We start from the raw sequence: 22,414 nt of genomic DNA on the forward strand, positions 1-22,414 counted from the left end.
AGCAGGCAGTAGTATGGAAAAAATCAGCAGAGAGTAGTATGGAAAAAATCAGCAGTGCAGCAGTACGAAAGAATCAGCAGTGTCGGGAAGCCATATTCAACGAATAAGAACATAGAATTTCGCGAGCAATGCGAAATAAGAACTTAGAAAAACTCGAGCAGCACGATCTAAGGACTTAGAATTTTAACGAAGCACTAAATAAGAACATAGAATTTCGCGAGCAATGCGAAATGAGAACATAGAAAAATAATGCAAGAAGTGCATAAAGAAGAAATCAAGAATCCATACTGAAGCTGAACATTAAAATTTATTCAACTTACTGCCACTACAACTATATCAACCAATCGCTACTTCAAAGTTTAACATAAAATTTATGGAACTCGAAATTATTTATGGGAATTTGGCAAGGAAGAATTATACCATTGTAACGTCCCGCTAAATTTTCATATAAACACATTAACCAGTTAATTATGAAAATTTTGAAAAATCTTAAGATAAGATTTTTACAGTAATAATTCTTGTAAAATAATATGATTATTATCAAATCCATCATTTATTCTTTTTACGACTTACGAATAATAAATTTGCTAAAATATATTCAATTAAAATTCAGACAATACTCGTTCAGAGGAGAAACGCTTACATAAAAATAGAACGCTTATTTGGCAAGGCATAAAAGGCCCCGAACTTCATCGACTTATCAAAGAAAATTTAAAGGAGAAATACATAAAATAAAATAAAAAGAAAAAACTATCAGTAACTATATCTCAATTAGTCGATAAATCAATAAGAGGAAGATAAATTGAAATAAAGTATATTGAGAGAACATCACACTTGACTAAAATTGCGATTAAATTGCTTAGGAATTTACTCGGCATAAATAGTCAAATTAATAGTAGATACGAGTCGGTGGCGAGAAACGCTGACGAATATTTGCTAAGTAAAGTAGCTGCGAGTATCAATCAGTGGCGAGAAACGCTGAAAGATATTCATGAGTCAGTGGCGAGAAACGCTGGCAAGCTACTTATCAAGCATCGATAAGACTAAATATCAATTAATGGCGAGAAACGTTAAAAGGTATTTGGTTACAAAAGTTGAGTATCAATCGGTGGCGAGAAACACCGACAGATATTCACACATTGGGCCCGAGGCCGCTATAATCACTTTTGTTAAAGAAATAATAAAAGGAAATATAAGAAATAATAATTGGGCCCGAGGCCGCTATAATAAAATAAAAGGTAAAGGAAAATAAAGTGGAGGAGACGTGAATCCTCTCTATTTTAATGATTGGCAGTTATTAAAATGCGAAGGTAACTCACTCCACTTGAATGCCGCTACAGGCAGGAAATATAATTTATGAAAGATAAGAACGAAAGGAAGAGATAATATAAAAGTCGTCGGGAGATATCTAGAACTGACGCATTTACTCATCCCATTCGCAAGCCGCCAAAGGAGCAAGAGGCGACGCGATGGCTAGACATATGAAGAGATAATAGGAGGAAAGTTATTAGAAGGTGACGTAGGAGGCGACTCGATGGCGACTCACCATTCCACTCCACTCACCTATCATCAGAGATAATATGTATTTCAAGAGATAAAGATAAGACGAGGAAAGTTATTAGAAGATAACCTTATCAGAGCTGATAAAGATAACAGCAAGAGGATAAGATATGACAGGGAAAGTACCGAAGAAGATAAGAACATGCAGTCATCGGAGGCGGTGCAAATGCCCCTACCAGTGACTCAAGAGATAGCAAGTGCCTATGTAACTAATATGCAGATAAGCGATAGGAGCCCCTTCCAATACACCTTCAACCGCTCATTGGAGAATCCCAACGAGATAGGAGGCGGAGACTCTCCCATCATTGAAACTTTAATCCAATCATTGTAAGCCAAGCGTAACACCCCTCCACTGAACGAGTGGGCAAAAGCCATATATGCGCGTGCCCCAGCACATTGCGGGCAGTATAGGGCAGTATAGGAGCACATTTCAGTCAATATTAGAGACAACTGCAACCAGTATTAGAAAGAGTTTCAGTACTAGGTAGATTTTCTATACTCGTGAATTATAAAGTATTAAAGTCAGTGCTTGTGCAGCTGAAGGAAAGACGAACTACAGGTTCAACATAAAGTACGGAAGAGTACTAAGAGAATAACTTTGAGGACAGGAAAGAAAACGTAAGTCTTACAAAGAATTAATTAACTTAATGTCCAATTGAGACATATTGAAACTGAACGGAATTAAATATAATTGACTAAGAGAGTTGAAACATATTGAAACAGAACGGAATTAAATATAATTGACTAAGAGAATTGAAACGATTCAAGGAATACGATTTGATGGAAATAATAGATCATATTATTATTATTTTGCATTTTGTTAATACCATTATATACGTTATTAACATTGTTACGAATACATTGATATTTTATGTAATACATTATATGCTTATATGTACTCACATTTAACTTGCATATTTAATTATTATTATTCTATAATTACTTAAGAATATTCAATATAAAACATATGTTATACCACACACATTTATACTGATACCCACATATATATTATACTCATATACTATACTTATTTGAATAAATATATTATCACTCTATATTAAAATATTAATGAGAATATTATTTTAATAATTTTATTTTAAGTGAGTGAAGATTGACTTCGAATCAGTGCGCGTTTATCTTATTAAGATTTTAGTTATCGCAAATAGAGATTACGGTTACCGGTCGGTCTGTCAATTTCTCTATCCATCCGCATACCTGATAGTGACTGAACGGTACAGTCTGTAATAAAAGTTTTTCGTGACCGTGGAAAATACAGTCAGTGTCAAAAGTTTTCCAACTATCCGATACTTACCTGATTCTCTTTAATGTAAAAAATACACACATATCCTAGGAAAACCGACTGCGACGTCCAAATCAAGAGACGGCAGCTCCGCGATTTTTCCAGTGACCACCTGTGGAGCAAACCACATTAATAAAACTGGTGACAGCGCCCCTTAGAATTATCCACATTAATAGTCTTCAAGAAACGGGTAACCATCGTCTCGACGACAAGGGCCTCTTGTTCCTGAAGACGTACGATACCGCGTTGCAACGTAACCTCTAGGAACGTGGCAGCGGCGGATTATATGTAACGTTGGTAACATCATCAGTGACGGAAACGGTAAAGTGCACTATACAGGATCACCTGAAACAAAAAGGGATTTCGTATGAAATTGGTGAGTCTGGTGGGAACCGCTCTCCTTCGGTTCATCGAACTCCTGAAAAGAAAAGGAATTAATAAATACTTACCGTTAACGTTACCTACTACGTCACAATATAAAATTGTCGACAGCGGTGGGATACATTATACAGAATTTCCTAAAAAAAAAAGGAAATTTATAAATACCCACCGCTAAAGGGTCACCAATCACATATAAATTTGGTGGCAGCGGTGGGATACATTATACAGAATTTCCTGAAAAGAAAAGGAAATTAATAAATACTTACCGCAAACGTTAGGACGTCACACCATCTACCAGTCAACAACTTACGAAGCCGTTACTAAATTTCAAGAAACCAAGGAACTCAACAGAAGACACATCAGAACGGGAACCTCTCCTCTCAGCCGACGGATCATCATCATCAGGAAGCAGCTACGAGTCAGTCAACGACCGATCAACAGGAACATCGTACTCTAAGAAACCGAGCGAACACAGCGGAATCAAAACAAAAATCTGTAAGTCCGGAATCCTTTATTGTAAAATCAGCACTAACAAATAAATGCAAATTAATTGAAACATGAGAATCAATGGTGAACATAACCCAATCGTACAAGTTAACATAAAATTTCTACATCAAGAAACGGAGTGACAAAATTATCTAACTTTAATCTTTTATTACGTACGCACACGCGCATTTACACTGACTAACATAATTTTTCTATATATTAAATTCCTTTTATTTTGATCACGATATACGATAATTGAAATTCTTACAATCACAGCGAATAAGATCAACGCCACGGAATTGAGAACCAAGTAAGTTACTTTCATAATTGTCTGTTAACCAAGTGATACATTATTTTCTTCCGTTTGACATATTAACGCGCTACTAAATGACAAAGACTATCGACACAATTAGACGCCATAAGAAACGAAAAACTTATAAATTGCAAAGATCTAAGCTCCGCGTAGCAAAGAAACATCGGAAATCGAGTCAACTTTCACAGAAGCAATTAATAGCTTTCGAAGCATTAATTTCAGAATTGATAGATATTCCCATTCAAGCAAACGCATATGACATTTTACGGGACATCGAAGACAGAGATAGGAAAGAACAAATAATTAAATCGGAACATCATAATATTATCAAATCGGAAATAATTATAAACTCTACAATCGAACAGATAACTCTTGAAGATAATATAGCTGAAATAGATTTCTATACCGAACTAAAACTTGATTCTACGACGCCAGCATTTATAAATTACGACGACTTGATTACTTACGTACAACATACAAGTCAGATTAAAATCGATCCATTAGAATCCGAATTACAAGAAGTCCTTCTCACATTGACGACTCCACAATTAATAACTATTGATGATATAATAGAAGAATTACACACCGATAACCAAACGACAGACCGCGTAATTGATGGAATTTATAATACTTTAATCGCGAATAAAGGAAACTCAACTATCAACGTACAACCGACGTGTAGTACTTCTGCCGATGTTAGCCCTTATAATTCGATCGCAGGTGTAGCAGGAAAGTCATTTACCGACAGTTTACCGACGTATAACGTACCTACTGTTAACGATCGAGCTTCGCGCTGCGTGCGTTATGTCGTTTTTATAATTTCTTTTTCGTCATATATTTCTATAATTTGTCTTTATAATTCGTTATCGTATACGTTGTAACAAATTCACATTAACAGGCAGAATATGACCATGTTTAGCGTTCGCCGCGGAAAAACATGCCTCGGTAAACAATCTCGAGTGAGCCGCTGCTATTGTTTTTATTTTACTTCTAACAGCGAAGGCCACGAGAGAAACGTTGAAAAGACGAAAATTTCAAAATCATCAGAGATAGCGTTCCCCTCTCTAGCGCTTGAGTTTAGATCTGCACGAATCATCATCGATCATCTGGCCCTCTCTCCGATGTGAAAAAGGCGGTCGCAAGCCGATCAACCGGACAGGCGTTTCACTCGGTCATTCTTGCAAAACCAGAAGCTTTCTTCAATTCCGCGTGAGAAGACGCTTCAAGTCGCTGAGTGCTAGTAATTAGTTTTCTCATTTTTCGTCTTAAGCATACGAAAGCTTAACTTCGGGCTTCGAAATCAGCTGTTTCTCGAATCTTTTCTTTTTTTGCGAGATTTAGACGCTTGTCGCGTGAACGTAATCGACGGGCTTAATCGCCAGCGAACTTTTGTTAATTTCGTTTGATTAATTATTGACAATAAAGTGCATTATTCTGCAAGTATCATCGCTCTACAAACATTTATCGCGCTCATACGATTTGATCCGTTTCCCCGCGTCTGCGGGTCCTCACTTTTCGCTTACTTCATTCCATTTCGCTCTTTTTCTCTCGCTCGGTTGCCGGTTCGTGCGACCGCCAGCGGTCTCTCTCCTTCTCGTTCCTTTCGCTGCTCCGTTCTTTCCTTGCCGCTAATCTTACCCTTCGCTCTCTCTGAGCGCACCCGGCACCTCTCTGTTCCGATCGGAGTCTCATTTCGATCGCGAACATAAATTTGGTCCTTCGAGCCGGATCAAGGGCAATCAGTGCGGCGCGTTAAAGTGACTGGACAAAGGGGAACAATTCGTATATCACCATGAGTGAACTGTTAGCGAAACAGCAAGCATTGTTTCATTCAATCTCCCGGTCACTTGACAATTTTCGAAAGGTCGGGAAAAACAATTACACACCCGCAAAAATACGATCGCGAGTGTCCGCCCTGAAAGAGACATGGGCTCAGTGCATTGATACGCATTCATCGTTGCTGCAAGCCGTGCCAGAAGCAAAGCGAGAGTCGGTCGACTACTTCCGGAGTCAGCTTTTCGACACACACGAAGACGTCTATCAGGAGACTCTGGACTACATGGCGGAGCGTCTCGAGGAGATCGAACCGCCGATGACTTCCACCTCGGCAAATCATCGCGCCAGTGAGTCTTCATCAGCCTTTTCGCTGTCTCATCTACCACCCATCAGCATTCCACCGTTTTCGGGCAAGTACGACGAATGGGAAAGTTTTCGCGATCGTTTTTCGTCGCTCATTATCCACAATAAGGACTTGTCCGCGTTCGCGCGTATGCACTTCTTATCCTCGAGCTTGACCGGGCGCGCTCTGGACGCGATTAAGAACATTCCAGTAACAGCCGACAATTTCGAGATCGCTTGGAAAACTCTGGTGTCGCGCTATGAGAATAAACGTCGCTTGGTCGATATTCATGCCGCGTCGCTGTGTAATCTCCCGAGTGTTTCACGCGAGTCAGCTTCGGAATTAAACGAACTACGAGATAAAGCCAATCAAGCTATCGCGTCTCTAAAAACACTCAAGCGATCATACGAAGACATTCTGAACGATCTCCTCGTGTATACAGTCTCTCAAAAACTCGATCCTGCTACGCGAAAAGCGTGGAAGCTCAAAGGGGGGGACGAAACGGCTATTCCGTCATACGCAGATCTCGATCGCTTCATCGCCTCTCGCGCTCGCGCTCTCGAGGAATTGGCGCCTCCAAGCGCTACGAAACAAGCACGGTCGCAAAGGACAACGAGCGCGACGGCGTCCGCAACGTCCGCAATCTCGTGCCCACTGTGCAAATCGGCTCATTTTATCAACAAGTGTCCGCAGTTTATTAAGAAAAACCCGATACAACGTGCGGAAATCATAAAAAGCAGCAACCGTTGCATGAACTGCTTGAGCGCAAAACACGCAGTAAAGTCGTGCCCCAGCAAATACGCCTGTCGCACGTGTCAGCAAAAGCATCACTCGATGCTACACCTTAATGCAGATTCTCCGTCAGTCGAGACAGCCAGCCCGCTCGATTCCAATGCGCAAGCAAAGACCGCTGAGACTGCTGCTGTATTAAATATGACGACCAAAACTCTTTCGCGACCTCACGTGTTGCTGGCAACCGCTAAAGTCCAGGCTCGGACAGCATCAGGTCGCGCCATCGTCGTTCGAGCATTAATCGACCAAGGCTCGGAAATAACTTTTATGACCGAACGACTCGCGCGGATCCTAAAAGTGCGCCGCGTTCGCGCACCGGTTGCCATTTCAGGCGTCGGAAGCTTCGACGCTGGCTCTTGTCGTTTCGCCGCAAAAATAATTCTTTCTCCCTGCGACAACTCGAAGCCGGCCCTCGAGATTTGCGCGTCTATAATGAAGTCGCTGACGAGCTACGCCCCGTCGCCTGCGGTCTCTCCCGTCAATTGGGATCATCTCGCGGATCTTTCTCTCGCGGATCCGGATCCTCTCAGCGCAGATCCAATTGATCTGCTCTTAGGCGCCGATCTTTATGCTAATCTAATTCTCGAGGGCGTGCGAAAGGGCGAAAGCGGCCAACCTGTGGCGCAAAATACCGTCTTTGGATGGATCATCTCGGGCTCGACGGCGACTCGTGAGGACTCACGTCACGTCACCGTCCAGCATTGCGCAAACAATCTATCACTCGATAAGCTTCTCCAGAATTTTTGGGAGATCGAGGAGCTGCCGCGCCAGACACTACTCAGCCCCGAGGAGCAGCAGTGCGAGGAGCATTTTGTGTCGACGCACTCGCGCGATTCGAACGGTCGGTACATCGTGCGTCTCCCATTCAAGCGAGGCCCTCCGATCGAAATCGGAAGCTCGCATGGGACCGCCAAGCGCTTGTTGCAAGGATTGCAGCGACGCTTCAATGAAAATCCGCAATTAAAAGCGGAATACAGTGATTTTCTTAGCGAGTATGAGCGAATGGGACATATGCGAACCATAACGTCTCCCGGGCACGACTCAGCGCAATGTGTTTACATTCCGCATCACCCGGTTATTCGCGAGAGCAGCGTTACCACGCACTTGCGCGTCGTGTTTAACGCCTCGAGCCGCACTGGGAATGGATCGACGCTAAATGATCATTTGCTCGCGGGTCCGAAATTGCAGACCGACTTAGCGGCGGTAATTCTACGATGGAGACAGTTTCGCTACGTTTATGCCGCCGATATCGCAAAAATGTATCGCCAAATACGAGTAGATCCTCGCGACGTCGACTACCAGCGAATCTTGTGGTTCCGTGATAACGACCACAGCGTACAAGCTTATCAGTTGCTCACGGTGACATACGGTACGGCTTCGGCGCCCTTTTTAGCACTTCGCGTGCTTCGTCAGCTTGCTCAAGACGAAGGAGATGCGTTTCCCTTGGCGGTCTCGGTGCTCCAAGATCATATTTACGTCGATGATGTCCTCTTCGGGGCGGACGACATTCCGATGCTTCGACAAATACGCGAACAGCTGTGCACACTGTTAGCCCGAGGTCAGTTCGAATTGCGAAAGTGGGTCAGCAACTCGTCAAAATTATTGAGCGACATCGCCGTCGAAAATCACGGGTTAGCTTGCTCTAAAATTCTACAAAATGATGAGCACATAAAAATTCTCGGTATCAGCTGGAATCCGGCGTCGGACGTCTTCGAATTTCGCGTGTCACTTCCTCTCTCGATTCCAAACACAAAACGGGCGATCTTATCCACCATCGCGAAGCTGTTCGATCCACTCGGTTGGAGCACGCCCGTGACAATTTCAGCCAAAATCCTTCTGCAAAAATTGTGGCAGCTTAAAGTGGACTGGGATGAAACTATTCCATTAACATTGGTAAGCCAGTGGGAGTCCATAAAAACGTCGCTGGTCGACCTAAACGGGCAGCGACTCGCTCGCTGGATACAGCAAGGATCCGATACAATGGAATGCGAGCTTCACGGCTTCTCTGACGCGTCTACCACTTCTTACGCCGCCGCCGTTTATCTTAGGCTCACATCCATCTCTGGGGAGATAACTTCCGCGTTGCTTGTCGGAAAATCAAAAGTCGCGCCGATCAAATCATTAAGTATTCCTCGGTTGGAGCTAGCCGCGGCCGTCCTTCTGTCTCGGTTGATGGAATTCGTGCGTAACTCTCTCCGTCTCACCACAGCTTCATGTCATTGCTGGACGGATTCAACCGTCGTGCTTGCGTGGGTGAATCAACCGCCGTCGAGGTGGAAAACTTTCGTGGCAAATCGCGTGTCCGAAATCCAATCCCGGATTCCATTTGCCTCCTGGAAGCATGTTCCAACCGGGGACAATCCTGCCGATTGCGCATCTCGCGGAATTCTCGGTAGCCAGCTCGCTACCCACAAACTTTGGTGGCAGGGACCAACGTGGTTGCGTCTTCCGGCATCTGAATGGCCCGCACTGGTTGACTCTTCGTCCGAAGCGCCTCTCGAACAGCGACTTTGCGCCGCCGCTCATGTAGTAAATCCACCGGAGCCGTGGGATCTATCGAAACGCTACTCCTCATGGCCTAAACTCATACGCGTTACCGCGTACATCATGCGCTTCGCTCATCGGCTTCGTCACCGGGCAACGCATCAGGTAACGATCAATGAAGCTCCATCCGCCCTTTCGGCGAGCGAATGCCGAACCGCGCGAGATTTCTGGCTTCAGCGCGTTCAGGAGGAATTATTTCCAGTAGATCGAAAGGCGCTACAAAATCAAAAGGCCCTGTCCTCAAAGAGCCGACTCCTCTCTCTTAATCCTTTTTTGGGCAGAGATAAATTAATTCGCGTTGGCGGGCGGTTGTCCAACGCTCTCATTGCCCTTCCACGCAAACATCCCGTCATTCTCGCGTCGCATCCACTGGTGACGCTCCTAGCTCATCACGCTCATCTGCGATCCCTTCACGCCGGCACTCAACTCACGCTCGCAACATTGCGTCGCGAATTCTGGATAATCCGAGCTCGAAGCGTGGTAAAAGCGGTGATAAATCAGTGCATAGTCTGCACTCGAGAAAAGGCGGCGACGCAAACGCAGCTGATGGGCGACTTGCCGACGGTGCGAGTCGCGCCTCCCGCACGCGCGTTCTTGCATTGCGGTGTTGATTACGCCGGTCCGGTCTCAATTCGAGCGATGTCCGGCCGCGGCGTTAAATCACACAAGGCGTACATCGCCGTTTTCATATGTATGGCGACTCGCGCTATCCACCTAGAAGTCGTCGAGGGCTATGCCACCTCGGCATTTCTAGGAGCTTACTCTCGATTTTGCGCACGACGAGGACTTCCAGAGTCCATGTACTCCGACAACGGAACTACTTTCGTGGGGGCCGAGCGCGAGTTATCTATAGCCTTCCGAGCGGCTCTTCGCGAGCCTGAATTTCTAAATCGCACGGCCACGGATAATGTAACATGGCGTTTTATTCCTCCATCGGCTCCACATTTCGGCGGGCTCTGGGAGGCAGGTGTCCGAAGCGTAAAACACCACCTCCGTAGGATAGTTGGGTCTCACACTCTGACCTTCGAAGAATTCGCTACCGTGCTCTGTAACATCGAAGCATGTCTAAATTCTCGGCCTCTCGCCCCGCTTACTGATACCGTCGACGATTACGAGCCGCTCACGCCAGGCCACTTTTTAATAGGATCGGCCTTGACTACGCCTCCGGAACAATCAGTACTGGAAATCAACGAGAATCGTCTGTCCCGATGGCAACTAGTGCGACAGCTGACGGAGCGATTTTGGAAAATTTGGCAAAATGACTATGTAAACACGCTTCAACAACGGGTGAAGTGGCGACAAGTAGCCAAAGATTCTGTTCAAGTCGGCAAATTAGTACTGCTAAAAAACTCATTGCTCCCGCCGTGCAAATGGGAACTAGGGCGCATTCTAGAGTGCCATGCGGGCCCTGACAACCTCACGCGTGTTGTCACAGTCAAAACCATCTCCGGCGAGTACAAACGACCGTTAGTAAAAATATGTCTTCTACCGATCGACATGGAGTCGACAAATTAGAACGCGCTAGTTCTTGAGATAACAGCTGATCGCCTCCATCAAATGATCATTCTATCTGTAAAATAACTTTTATAAAATTTTTGTTTGCTGCGATGTATAATTACCGTCATTCTTTCGAAACGATCATTTCAAGGCGGGCGGTATGTTAACGATCGAGCTTCGCGCTGCGTGCGTTATGTCGTTTTTATAATTTCTTTTTCGTCATATATTTCTATAATTTGTCTTTATAATTCGTTATCGTATACGTTGTAACAAATTCACATTAACAGGCAGAATATGACCATGTTTAGCGTTCGCCGCGGAAAAACATGCCTCGGTAAACAATCTCGAGTGAGCCGCTGCTATTGTTTTTATTTTACTTCTAACAGCGAAGGCCACGAGAGAAACGTTGAAAAGACGAAAATTTCAAAATCATCAGAGATAGCGTTCCCCTCTCTAGCGCTTGAGTTTAGATCTGCACGAATCATCATCGATCATCTGGCCCTCTCTCCGATGTGAAAAAGGCGGTCGCAAGCCGATCAACCGGACAGGCGTTTCACTCGGTCATTCTTGCAAAACCAGAAGCTTTCTTCAATTCCGCGTGAGAAGACGCTTCAAGTCGCTGAGTGCTAGTAATTAGTTTTCTCATTTTTCGTCTTAAGCATACGAAAGCTTAACTTCGGGCTTCGAAATCAGCTGTTTCTCGAATCTTTTCTTTTTTTGCGAGATTTAGACGCTTGTCGCGTGAACGTAATCGACGGGCTTAATCGCCAGCGAACTTTTGTTAATTTCGTTTGATTAATTATTGACAATAAAGTGCATTATTCTGCAAGTATCATCGCTCTACAAACATTTATCGCGCTCATACGATTTGATCCGTTTCCCCGCGTCTGCGGGTCCTCACTTTTCGCTTACTTCATTCCATTTCGCTCTCTTTCTCTCGCTCGGTTGCCGGTTCGTGCGACCGCCAGCGGTCTCTCTCCTTCTCGTTCCTTTCGCTGCTCCGTTCTTTCCTTGCCGCTAATCTTACCCTTCGCTCTCTCTGAGCGCACCCGGCACCTCTCTGTTCCGATCGGAGTCTCATTTCGATCGCGAACACCTACAAACAACGATTTTGATACTCTAGCAGCGGACAGGGAAGTGGAATATTATATGAGTAAATTACAACTCTATTAATTTTATTTCGTTTATTGATACAATAACCGTCCCCGTTCTCGCACTCACGGACCGCCTCTACCTTCTTAAGCTCTCGAGTCCCGAGGTATTGCCGGCCCAGCAGGTAGCCTCAAAAATTGAGAGCACCCTTATTCTGCGTGACTGAGGTACACTCAGATAAGAAGAATCTAACGGAGTCCGCCGAGGCACGACATCCGTGTAGGAAGTAACGGTCGAGCATCGAGGTGCATCGCCATCTGCAACATACAAAACAATAGATACATTAAAAATAAAATTGGTGGCAGCGGCATACTATCGCGAGACGTTACAATGGTATATTAAATGATTCTAATGATAATATACAACTTCCAGATTGTTGTGTTACAAACATTAATGCCGATATTGTAGAAGATATATATGGTGATTTAATACGCAATAAAGAATTTAATAAAATGACGAAATGTGCAATACTTTCTGCAAGAAATGTCGATGTTGATGAAATTAATAAAAGAGTTGTTGAATTATTAGATACGTTTGAAGAACGAATTTATACAAGTATAGATAGTACTGAAAATTGTGATAATGGCGATTTTAGTGAAATTTTATTACCAGAATATTTAAATACTTTATCTCCGTCATGTCTTCCTCCTTATGAATTGCGTTTAAAACCGAATTGTATCATTATGTTGATTAGAAATCTTAGTATTAATGAAGGTCTTTGCAATGGCACTAGATTAATGATTATAGAACTTGCTGATCATTTATTGAAATGTAAAATTTTAACAGGCGATAAAGTAGGAGATATTGTTTTTTTGAATCGTATAACGCTATATTGCGAAAATATATATCCTTTTACTTTTAAAAGAAGACAGTTTCCAATAAAATTAGCTTTTGCTATGACAATTAACAAATCACAGGGACAGACATTTGACAAAGTAGGAATAGATCTTCGCAAAGATGTTTTTAATCATGGGCAATTTTATGTTGTCTTTTCACGAGTACGTTCTTGGCAAGCATTGAAAGTTAATCTTGGTAATCAACGCGAAAATAAACAAGTTAAAAATTATGTATATAAAGAAATATATGTTTAATCTCTCTTTTCCTGTAAATTTTTAAAAAAAGATTATACAGAATATCCCATTTTAATTGTCGCAGGCAAAATATCTCGAAAAATATGCAAGATACGAAAAAATATTTTAAACAATAGTTATAGGGTTTGAAGGGAGACAGATAATGCTGATATTCATTTGATCTTTCAGTGATCTTGAAAACTTCTATTAAGTTAACTCTAAAATTTTAAATGAAACACTCTATTTTTGATTCCAGAATCTAATAACTGGTGTCAAGAGCTTTCCGAAACACTATGATAAAACATTTTTTCATGGAGTATTTTTCAAGTTATCATTATCCCTTATTTAACATATTTTGATATAAAATATAAAATATCTCGTAAAATATTTATTTTTCGATAATCTTACTCTAATACTTTTATGCACAGAATAATAAAACGAATTAATTGATGTAAAGCAAATGCTTAGTTGTCTTTAACACAAAATGTGTAATTTATAATGTACTTTTTGTTAAAAGTAACCATGTATTATCTTCATGATAACTTGAAAAATACTCAATGAAAAAATATTTTATTATAGTAATTTGGAAAGTTCTTGACACCAGCTATTAGATTAAAGATTAAGTATTTGGCCAATCAGAAAGAAGCAAACAAATATTGCTTCTTATTGATTGACTAAATTCTCAATCTTTAATCTCAATCTTCAATGCGTCGTCTGTAGCGGATTTTAGATGACTGCGATGATGTGTCTTGTTTTTGTTACCCGAGCAACATAACAACAATTGCATCATCCTTAAGAGAGTCCTCGAACCACGTCATTGTTCTTTGCATATTATTCGTGTTATTAATACATATTAATTAATTGATTAATATATAACAATTAATTTAAATTATTGGTCAATTTCTTATAACTTGCAACTTAATTACGATTCTATTGTAGACCAGGTATTACAATGAAAAGCTCAATGGCGCGCGCGAAGCGCGCGCTTATAATGTTCTAGTCTAAGCAAAAAACCTGTGATAATTCGTAGTAGCACTTTCTGCAGATAAAAGTTTTTTCGTCTTGGTGTCGATATCCCTTTATTTTGCAGCACCATGCAAATCGTAGAATATGATAAGAAGTCGTTGCTGGCGGCGGCTCAAAGTTAAGTTTATGAGGCCGTTGACGATGATAATACATCTGTAACAAAACATAATGTCTCAACATTCTTAATATTTCAAAACTATCCAGGATCAATATGAGCGACTTTTAATTTGTCCGTGTGTACTGTGCGAAGTTGGTTGCCAATCGTTATTCTAACATTATTGTGATCCAATATTTCTTTAATTTGGAAAGGTCCGACATATTGTGCAGAGAACTTTCCTTTTCGTGGTTCCTTCAACAAAAATACATAAGTTCCAATTTCAAATCTCTGAGGGTTCGTCTTTCTGTCGTAGTAATATTTATTTCTTTCTTTGGATTTGATAAGCTTTTCTCGTGCATCATTCTGTGTGTCGTGTAATTTGTTAAATAGATTTGTCAAATAATCAGAATATGTGAGTTCTAAATTTTCCTCAATGGGCGGGTGTGCTGAAAGTAATCTAGCAATCCGTCCGAAAATTAGTTCAAATGGCGAGTAATTTGTTCCTTCGTGAACGCTAGTATTATATGAGAACATAGTTAATTTAATGTATAAATCCCAATTTTCTTCCTTCTCTACTTGCGTTTTTAAATATTCCATTATTACGTGATGAGAACGTTTTATAGATCCATTTGATTGAGGATGATAAGCTGTAGTTTTAAAGTGTTGGATATTGAATTTGCGCGTAAGACTTCGCATAAGTGCGGATAGAAAATTTGCTCCTTGGTCAGTAAGAATTGCTTTCGGGGCTCCATATATACAAATGAATTCTTTCATAAAAGCATCGGCTATTGATTCCGATGTTGCTTCAATTAATGGAATTGCAACTAGATATTTAGTCAATAAATCTTGAATAGTTAATATGTATTTATTTCCTCTAGGAGTAACGGGTAATGGTCCCATTATGTCTAAAGAAATTTTGTCAAATGCAGAGCCAGGTGTATCCGTAATAACCATAGGTTGTTTAATCTTTATTCTAGTTAATTTTTTTAATTGGCATTTGCGACATCTTTGAATAAATTTCTGTATATCCTTTTTCATAGTATTCCAGTAATAATTTGTTCGTAAGCGATTGTAAGTTTTAGTAATTCCCTTGTGACCTCCATAAGCAGATGAATGATTTTCTATTATAAGAGCTTCTCTTTCTTTTTCAGTAGGAGTCTGTATCAAATTTCTACATACTGTAATACGTATGGATGTTTCCAATAAATGTGCCCTTATTCGAGATATTACGTAAGACCATGGCAAGTCATCAAAGTAATCTGTTTTACTAATACTGAAGGAGTTGAGTTCTAATTCTCTGATTACATCTACGAGGGATTGTATGCAGCTATCTAATGTTTGAGATTCTATAAGAGTTCTATCATTGAACTTTATAGGCAGAGAAATTAAGGTAAATTTTTTCTTGAGAATTTTTACGTTTGCTCTTTCAAAATTAAGATTTTGGTATTCAGGCAATTGGTTATTTTTAGCATATTCCTTGGCACCATTGTCAAAGGGTGTTCCGTTTAAATAAATAAAGATTACATGATTATCCAACTTATTCATTAAGCTTTCTCTTGTTTCAACTATATCAATTTTTTCTGTTTCAGGTTGATTATGCATTCGTTCATACGGCACGTTCCTTTGATCAAATATTTCTTGAAGAGGTTGAGTGTCATCGTCAACATTGTCAAGAGTTTCTTCGTCAATATCATCGTTATCATCTTCACTAGTGTCGTCATCGCTGTCCGCGTTATATTCTTGAATAGTTGTGTATGGGTAAAGAGATTGATTAGATTGTGGAAGATCATCAGAAGTAGTTATAGTTTTTTCTTGAGGAATATCCTTAACAGCTTCCTTTGTTGGTGCGGAAAATATCGATTCGTCGGAAGAAGATTCGTTTTCGTTTTCAATTGTTCTCAAAGGTAATGTAGGTTCTGTAGATGGATTCTGTAGATGGAGATAAAGCATCTGCATTGCTATTTAATCGTCCCTTTTTATATTGTATCTCATATTCGTATTCAGCTAATTTAGTACGCCATTTCCATAATCTGGAAGAGGGGTCTTTAATAGAGTGGAGCCATACTAAAGGTTTATGATCCGTAATAATTGTAAATTTCTTCCCGTATAAGTATGGTCTATAATGATTTACGCAATAAAGAATAGCTAAGCATTCTTTTTCAATAGTAGAATAATTTTGTTCCGCTTTATTTAATATCCGAGAGGTATATGCTATCGGCAAATCTTTTCCGATTTCTCCTTGACTAAGAACTCCACCGACTGCGTATCCAGATGCGTCAGTCGTTAAGTTAAACGGTTTATTAAAATCAGGATATTGAAGTATAGGTTCTGAGCATAAAGATTGTCTTAACGTGTCGAATGCTTCTGCATGTTTTGGTTGCCATGTAAAATCTGCGTTCTTCTTTAGAAGATCGGTCAATGGCTTAGCAATTTTTGAAAAATTTTCTATAAATCTTCTATAGTATCCTGCCAAGCCTAAAAACTGTTTTATATTCTTTGCGTTCTTTGGTCTGGGAAATTCCATTATAGCTTTAATTTTCTCAGGGTCTGGTCTGACGCCGTCAGAGCAGATTATATGACCTAAATAGCTTACTTCGCGACGCAAGAATTCACATTTATCCGGCTGAACTTTTAAGTTCGCTTCTCGTAATCGTTGCATGAGTCTGTTAAATTTTGCTCTGTGTTCTTGCAAAGATCTAGCGTAAATGACTATGTCGTCCATATACACGAATAATTCATTTCCTTGTAATCCAGAGAGTACGTTATCCATAAGTCTTTGAAAAGTAGAGGGGGCATTCTTTAATCCGAATGGCATTCTTTTGAACTGATAGTGTCCGTATGGTGTGGAAAAAGCAGTTTTATGTGCATCTTTCTGAGCCATAGGAATTTGATGAAATCCAGAAGCTAAATCTAGTACAGAAAAATATTTTGCACATCCAAGTTGGTCGAGAATATCAGATATGTTTGGGAGCGGATAAGCATCACCAATAGTTTTTTCGTTCAAATTTCGATAATCGATAACCATTCTCCATCGTTTATTTCCAGATGAGTCGGGTTTCTTTGGCACTATCCATACAGGGGAATTGTATGGTGATGTGGAGCCTTCGATTAGTCCATCAAGCAATAGATTATGTACTTGAGTATCGATTTCGGTTTTATGTATCGGAGGAAATCGATATTGCTTAGTGTGTATTGGCACTTCATTAACGGTTGGTATAAAGTGTTTAGCAGAATTAGTAGTTCCGAGTTTTTCATCGGGTAAATGAAATCTATCTGTATGTTCTGATATCAACGAAATAATGTTATGCCTTTCTTCGGCGTTTAGATGATCCAGTCGTAATAACTGAATAATGGAATGGAGGCGATTTTCTATATTGCTATCTCCATCGAAGTTGTATTCAAGATTTTGACGATTTTCCTTTTTCCTTTCGAGAGTATCGTCGTACTCAGAATGAGATATTGAGCCTACTACTGTACGTCCTCGGGTAACAGCAGTATCCAGATTAGTCACTTCAAGCCCTTGGGTTTCAGTGCTGCGAGATTCAAGATTCAGCGTATTTTCAAGATTCAGAGTTTCAAGATTCAGCGTATTTTTAAGATTCAGAGTTTCAAGATTCAGCGTATTTTCAAGATTCAGAGTTTCAAGATTCAGCGTATTTTCAAGATTCAGAGTTTCAAGATTCAGTGTTTCAAGATTATGACAATTTTCCTTTTCCATTTTGAGAGTATTGTCGCACTCATTTTTTAACGTAGAATTGCCTACTGTTTGTCCTTGGATAACAGTAGTGTCTGAGTCAATTACCGTGTGCCCATGGGTCTCGGCAATTTGATCAGCAGGAGGTTTTTCATGATTCAGTGTATTATTTTCAAGATTTCGTAGACTCATTAGATCTAATGGATCATTTTCAAGATGCAGTGCTCCCATTTCGACATGATCAGTTATCATATCGAAATTTTCCAATTCTATAGAGGGTATCTTTATCTTATAATTATTTTCAGATGTGTTGATTATCGGTAAATAGGCTCTACCGTTAATATTAGTAACGATTGCTTCTCCATAATACAAGCCATTTGTCAGTGTCGTGCCGGGTATGAAGCCATATTGTTTTTCAGGATTAGTAATATTTACGTAAAATGGAGATACAGTGCGTCCGTCGATATGAATGTTCACAATTTCAGTGAAAGGTATCAGATTGTTATCGTAACTGAGACAATTATTTTTGAAATCAATAGTTGCGGCGTGATCCTTGAGAAATTTGTTTCCTAATATGCCGTTTTGAGTAAATCTCACAGTGTCAGATATAACATGAAAAAGCGTCTTCTTCCCCATTAGCATTATAAATATAGAGTCTAAAGTTTCGACAGGATTCGATGATATTCCTTGAAGAAGATGTACTTTATCGTCTTCCCATAGAGAGAGAGGGTTGATACAGCTTTGTTTAATGAGATTCATTCTAGAGCCAGAGTCGATCATAAATACACAAGATTTCTTTAATTGCGGAGATGAGAGGGTCACCATTGGACAGTAATTAGTTTTAATTTCTGTATTCATTCGTGCGATGTATGTGGAGGGTTTGTTGGTTCCTTGAAGATAGTCAGATTCGCAGGAGGGCGCCCTGATTGATCCGCATCCCGGCGGGCACCGCTTGTTTCCGGGACGTTCAATGCGTTTCCCGAATTATTTCGAGGCGCTGTCTGGCCTCTCTCAAGAGCACGTCGGTAAGCTAACTTGCGACATTCGTTCATAAAGTGACCTGGATTCTTGCAATAGAAACAAATTTTTCCAATAGGCGCATTCGGTCCTGATTGTCCTGGGATCAATGGTTTTATAAAAGGTACTTGACGCGAACTAAATTGTTGATCCATAACAGGGGCGGTAATATTTACTGGCCTTGGTTTATAAGGAATATCTGCACGAAGAGGGGTATTAGTTTTAGGATATTGAGCGCGCTTTCGCATGTTTTCGGCTTCCAAGGTTTTAGAGAGTTGAATCGCTGTAGTAATAGCATCTTCTAAAGTAAAATATTGTTCCAATTTCACTCGAATTAAAAGATCAGATGGAAGTCCGTTTACGAAACTGTCTCTTGCACTTAATTCAATTGAGTCTTTTATTGATTCATCTATAAATCCAGATTCTGTGGTCTCTCCATCGAGAATTGCAGTTCGTAATTCTTTAATTCTTTCAATATAATCGAAGAGGCTTTCGTTCGGCTTCATATAAATGTTGGCTAATTCACCGCGGTATTGATCTGTAGATTTATTCGGACCGAAAATTTTTCTTAATCGTCGAGTTATTTCAAACACAGTTATGTATTCGGAGCCTTCAACAGCAGCGTAGGCGTGTTCTTGCAATTTGTTCATTATTAATTGTACCAAATGATATTCTTGTTGTGGCGGAATTAATTTAAGTGCTCTCTCGCATATTTTACAAAAATGAAATACTGACATTTTATGTCCATCGTATTTCGGAATGGAATCGATGACATCTTTGAGACGAATGGGGAACGAGAAATCCGTCGGCAAATTTTGATTCATTCGCGCGTGTTGACTTGATGGAGAAAATAATTGTTCGATATTTCTGTTAATTTCTCTGGGTGGACTCTTGTTTCCTGATACAATTGGTTTTGTATGGTCGTTTTGATTATTTCCTGAAATTTGGAGAGCAGAAATATTTCGGCTTAATAAATTCACTTGTTCCGGTAATCGCGCCAGTGAAGCTAAAGCTTGTTCTATTTGTTCCATTCTATCTCTCAAAGGTGATTCGATAGTATGTCTCCTCTGTTCGACTTCGCGTCGCATCAATTCTAATTCTTCATGTCTCTGTCTCACTGCTTCGGCCTGTTCTTGAAGTAATTTTGTCTTTTCAGCTAATCGTTGATTTATAAATTCTGTTTCGGCCGCAATCATTCCTTTCGCTCCTCCTTCTGTTTCATGGCCACCTTCCGACGGAGGGTTCGAAGAATGTGATCGCGTAATAGGCATCGTTGTATATATATTTTCAAAATTTTCTTTCAATTTCACCTGTCATGCACTCCCACCTGTCAAGCACTCTCAGCCTTAACCTTTCTTAATTTTTTGTCATCCCACCTGTCAAGCACTCTCAGCCTTAACCTTTCTTAATTTTTGTCATCCCACCGCTGCCACCAATTTTATCTTTAACCCGGCTGTAACGTCTCGCGATAGTATGCCGCTGCCACCAATTTTATTTTTAATGTATCTATTGTTTTGTATGTTGCAGATGGCGATGCACCTCGATGCTCGACCGTTACTTCCTACACGGATGTCGTGCCTCGGCGGACTCCGTTAGGTTCTTCTTATCTGAGTGTACCTCAGTCACGCAGAATAAGGGTGCTCTCAATTTTTGAGGCTACCTGCTGGGCCGGCAATACCTCGGGACTCGAGAGCTTAAGAAGGTAGAGGCGGTCCGTGAGTGCGAGAACGGGGACGGTTATTGTATCAATAAACGAAATAAAATTAATAGAGTTGTAATTTACTTATATAATATTCCACTTCCCTGTCCACTGCTAGAGTATCAAAATCGTTGTTTGTAGGTACGTTATACGTCGGTAAACTGTCGGTAAATGACTTTCCTGCTACACCTGCGATCGAATTATAAGGGCTAACATCGGCAGAAGTACTACACGTCGGTTGTACGTTGATAGTTGAGTTTCCTTTATTCGCGATTAAAGTATTATAAATTCCATCAATTACGCGGTCTGTCGTTTGGTTATCGGTGTGTAATTCTTCTATTATATCATCAATAGTTATTAATTGTGGAGTCGTCAATGTGAGAAGGACTTCTTGTAATTCGGATTCTAATGGATCGATTTTAATCTGACTTGTATGTTGTACGTAAGTAGACAAGTCGTCGTAATTTATAAATGCTGGCGTCGTAGAATCAAGTTTTAGTTCGGTATAGAAATCTATTTCAGCTATATTATCTTCAAGAGTTATCTGTTCGATTGTAGAGTTTATAATTATTTCCGGTTTGATAATATTATGATGTTCCGATTTAATTATTTGTTCTTTCCTATCTCTGTCTTCGATGTCCCGTAAAATGTCATATGCGTTTGCTTGAATGGGAATATCTATCAATTCTGAAATTAATGCTTCGAAAGCTATTAATTGCTTCTGTGAAAGTTGACTCGATTTCCGATGTTTCTTTGCTACGCGGAGCTTAGATCTTTGCAATTTATAAGTTTTTCGTTTCTTATGGCGTCTAATTGTGTCGATAGTCTTTGTCATTTAGTAGCGCGTTAATATGTCAAACGGAAGAAAATAATGTATCACTTGGTTAACAGACAATTATGAAAGTAACTTACTTGGTTCTCAATTCCGTGGCGTTGATCTTACTCGCTGTGATTGTAAGAATTTCAATTATCGTATATCGTGATCAAAATAAAAGGAATTTAATATATAGAAAAATTATGTTAGTCGGTGTAAATGCGCGTGTGCGTGCGTAATAAAAGATTAAAGTTAGATAATTTTGTCACTCGGTTTCTTGATGTAGAAATTTTATATTAACTTGTACGATTGGGTTATGTTCACCATTGATTCTCATGTTTCAATTAATTTGCATTTATTTGTTAGTGCTGATTTTACAATAAAGGATTCCGGACTTACAGATTTTTGTTTTGATTCCGCTGTGTTCGCTCGGTTTCTTAGAGTACGATGTTCCTGTTGATCGGTCGTTGACTGACTCGTAGCTGCTTCCTGATGATGATGATCCGTCGGCTGAAAGGAGAGGTTCCCGTTCTGATGTGTCTTCTGTTGAGTTCCTTGGTTTCTTGAAATTTAGTAGTGGCTTCGTAAGTTGTTGACTTGTAGATGGTATAAATTTTCCTTGCCAAATTCCCATAAATAATTTCGAGTTCCATAAATTTTATGTTAAACTTTGAAGTAGCGATTGGTTGATATAGTTGTAGTGGCAGTATGTCGATTAAATTTTAATGTTCAGCTTGAGTATGGTTCCTTGATTTCTTCTTTATGCACTTCTTGCGTTATTTTTCTATGTTCTCATTTCGCATTGCTCGCAAAATTCTATGTTCTTATGTAGTGCTTCGTAAAAATTCTAAGT

The 22,414-nt window shown here is 40.3% G+C and overlaps 1 protein-coding gene across 3 annotated transcripts; it reads left to right on the plus strand.

Annotated features, from left to right (window-relative positions):
- The first annotated feature begins 274 nt into the window (after nucleotides 1-274).
- Nucleotides 275-20,896, plus strand: LOC136997977 (uncharacterized). 3 transcript variants are annotated; one of them, XR_010888531.1, is made up of 4 exons: nucleotides 275-2,178; nucleotides 2,912-3,736; nucleotides 15,489-15,727; nucleotides 20,576-20,896. XR_010888531.1 is itself a non-coding variant. In XM_067349597.1 (2 exons), exon 2 carries the CDS (start codon nucleotides 5,833-5,835, stop codon nucleotides 11,008-11,010), a length of 5,178 nt encoding a protein of 1,725 aa, XP_067205698.1. In that variant the 5' UTR covers nucleotides 275-2,178; nucleotides 2,912-5,832; the 3' UTR covers nucleotides 11,011-13,821. The 3 variants fall into 3 exon arrangements, 1 of the variants encoding a protein (XP_067205698.1); XR_010888532.1 differs by lacking the exon at nucleotides 15,489-15,727; XM_067349597.1 differs by lacking the exons at nucleotides 15,489-15,727; nucleotides 20,576-20,896 and having other exon boundaries at nucleotides 2,912-13,821.
- Nucleotides 20,897-22,414: the final 1,518 nt, after the last annotated feature.

This window comes from Linepithema humile, chromosome 1 (genome assembly GCF_040581485.1).
Source record: "Linepithema humile isolate Giens D197 chromosome 1, Lhum_UNIL_v1.0, whole genome shotgun sequence".
NCBI lineage: Eukaryota > Metazoa > Arthropoda > Insecta > Hymenoptera > Formicidae > Linepithema > Linepithema humile.

Bases quoted from the DNA above. Each gene is read 5' to 3' on its own strand.
- LOC136997977 (XM_067349597.1), top strand. From the start codon at position 5,833: ATGAGTGAACTGTTAGCGAAACAGCAAGCATTGTTTCATTCAATCTCC.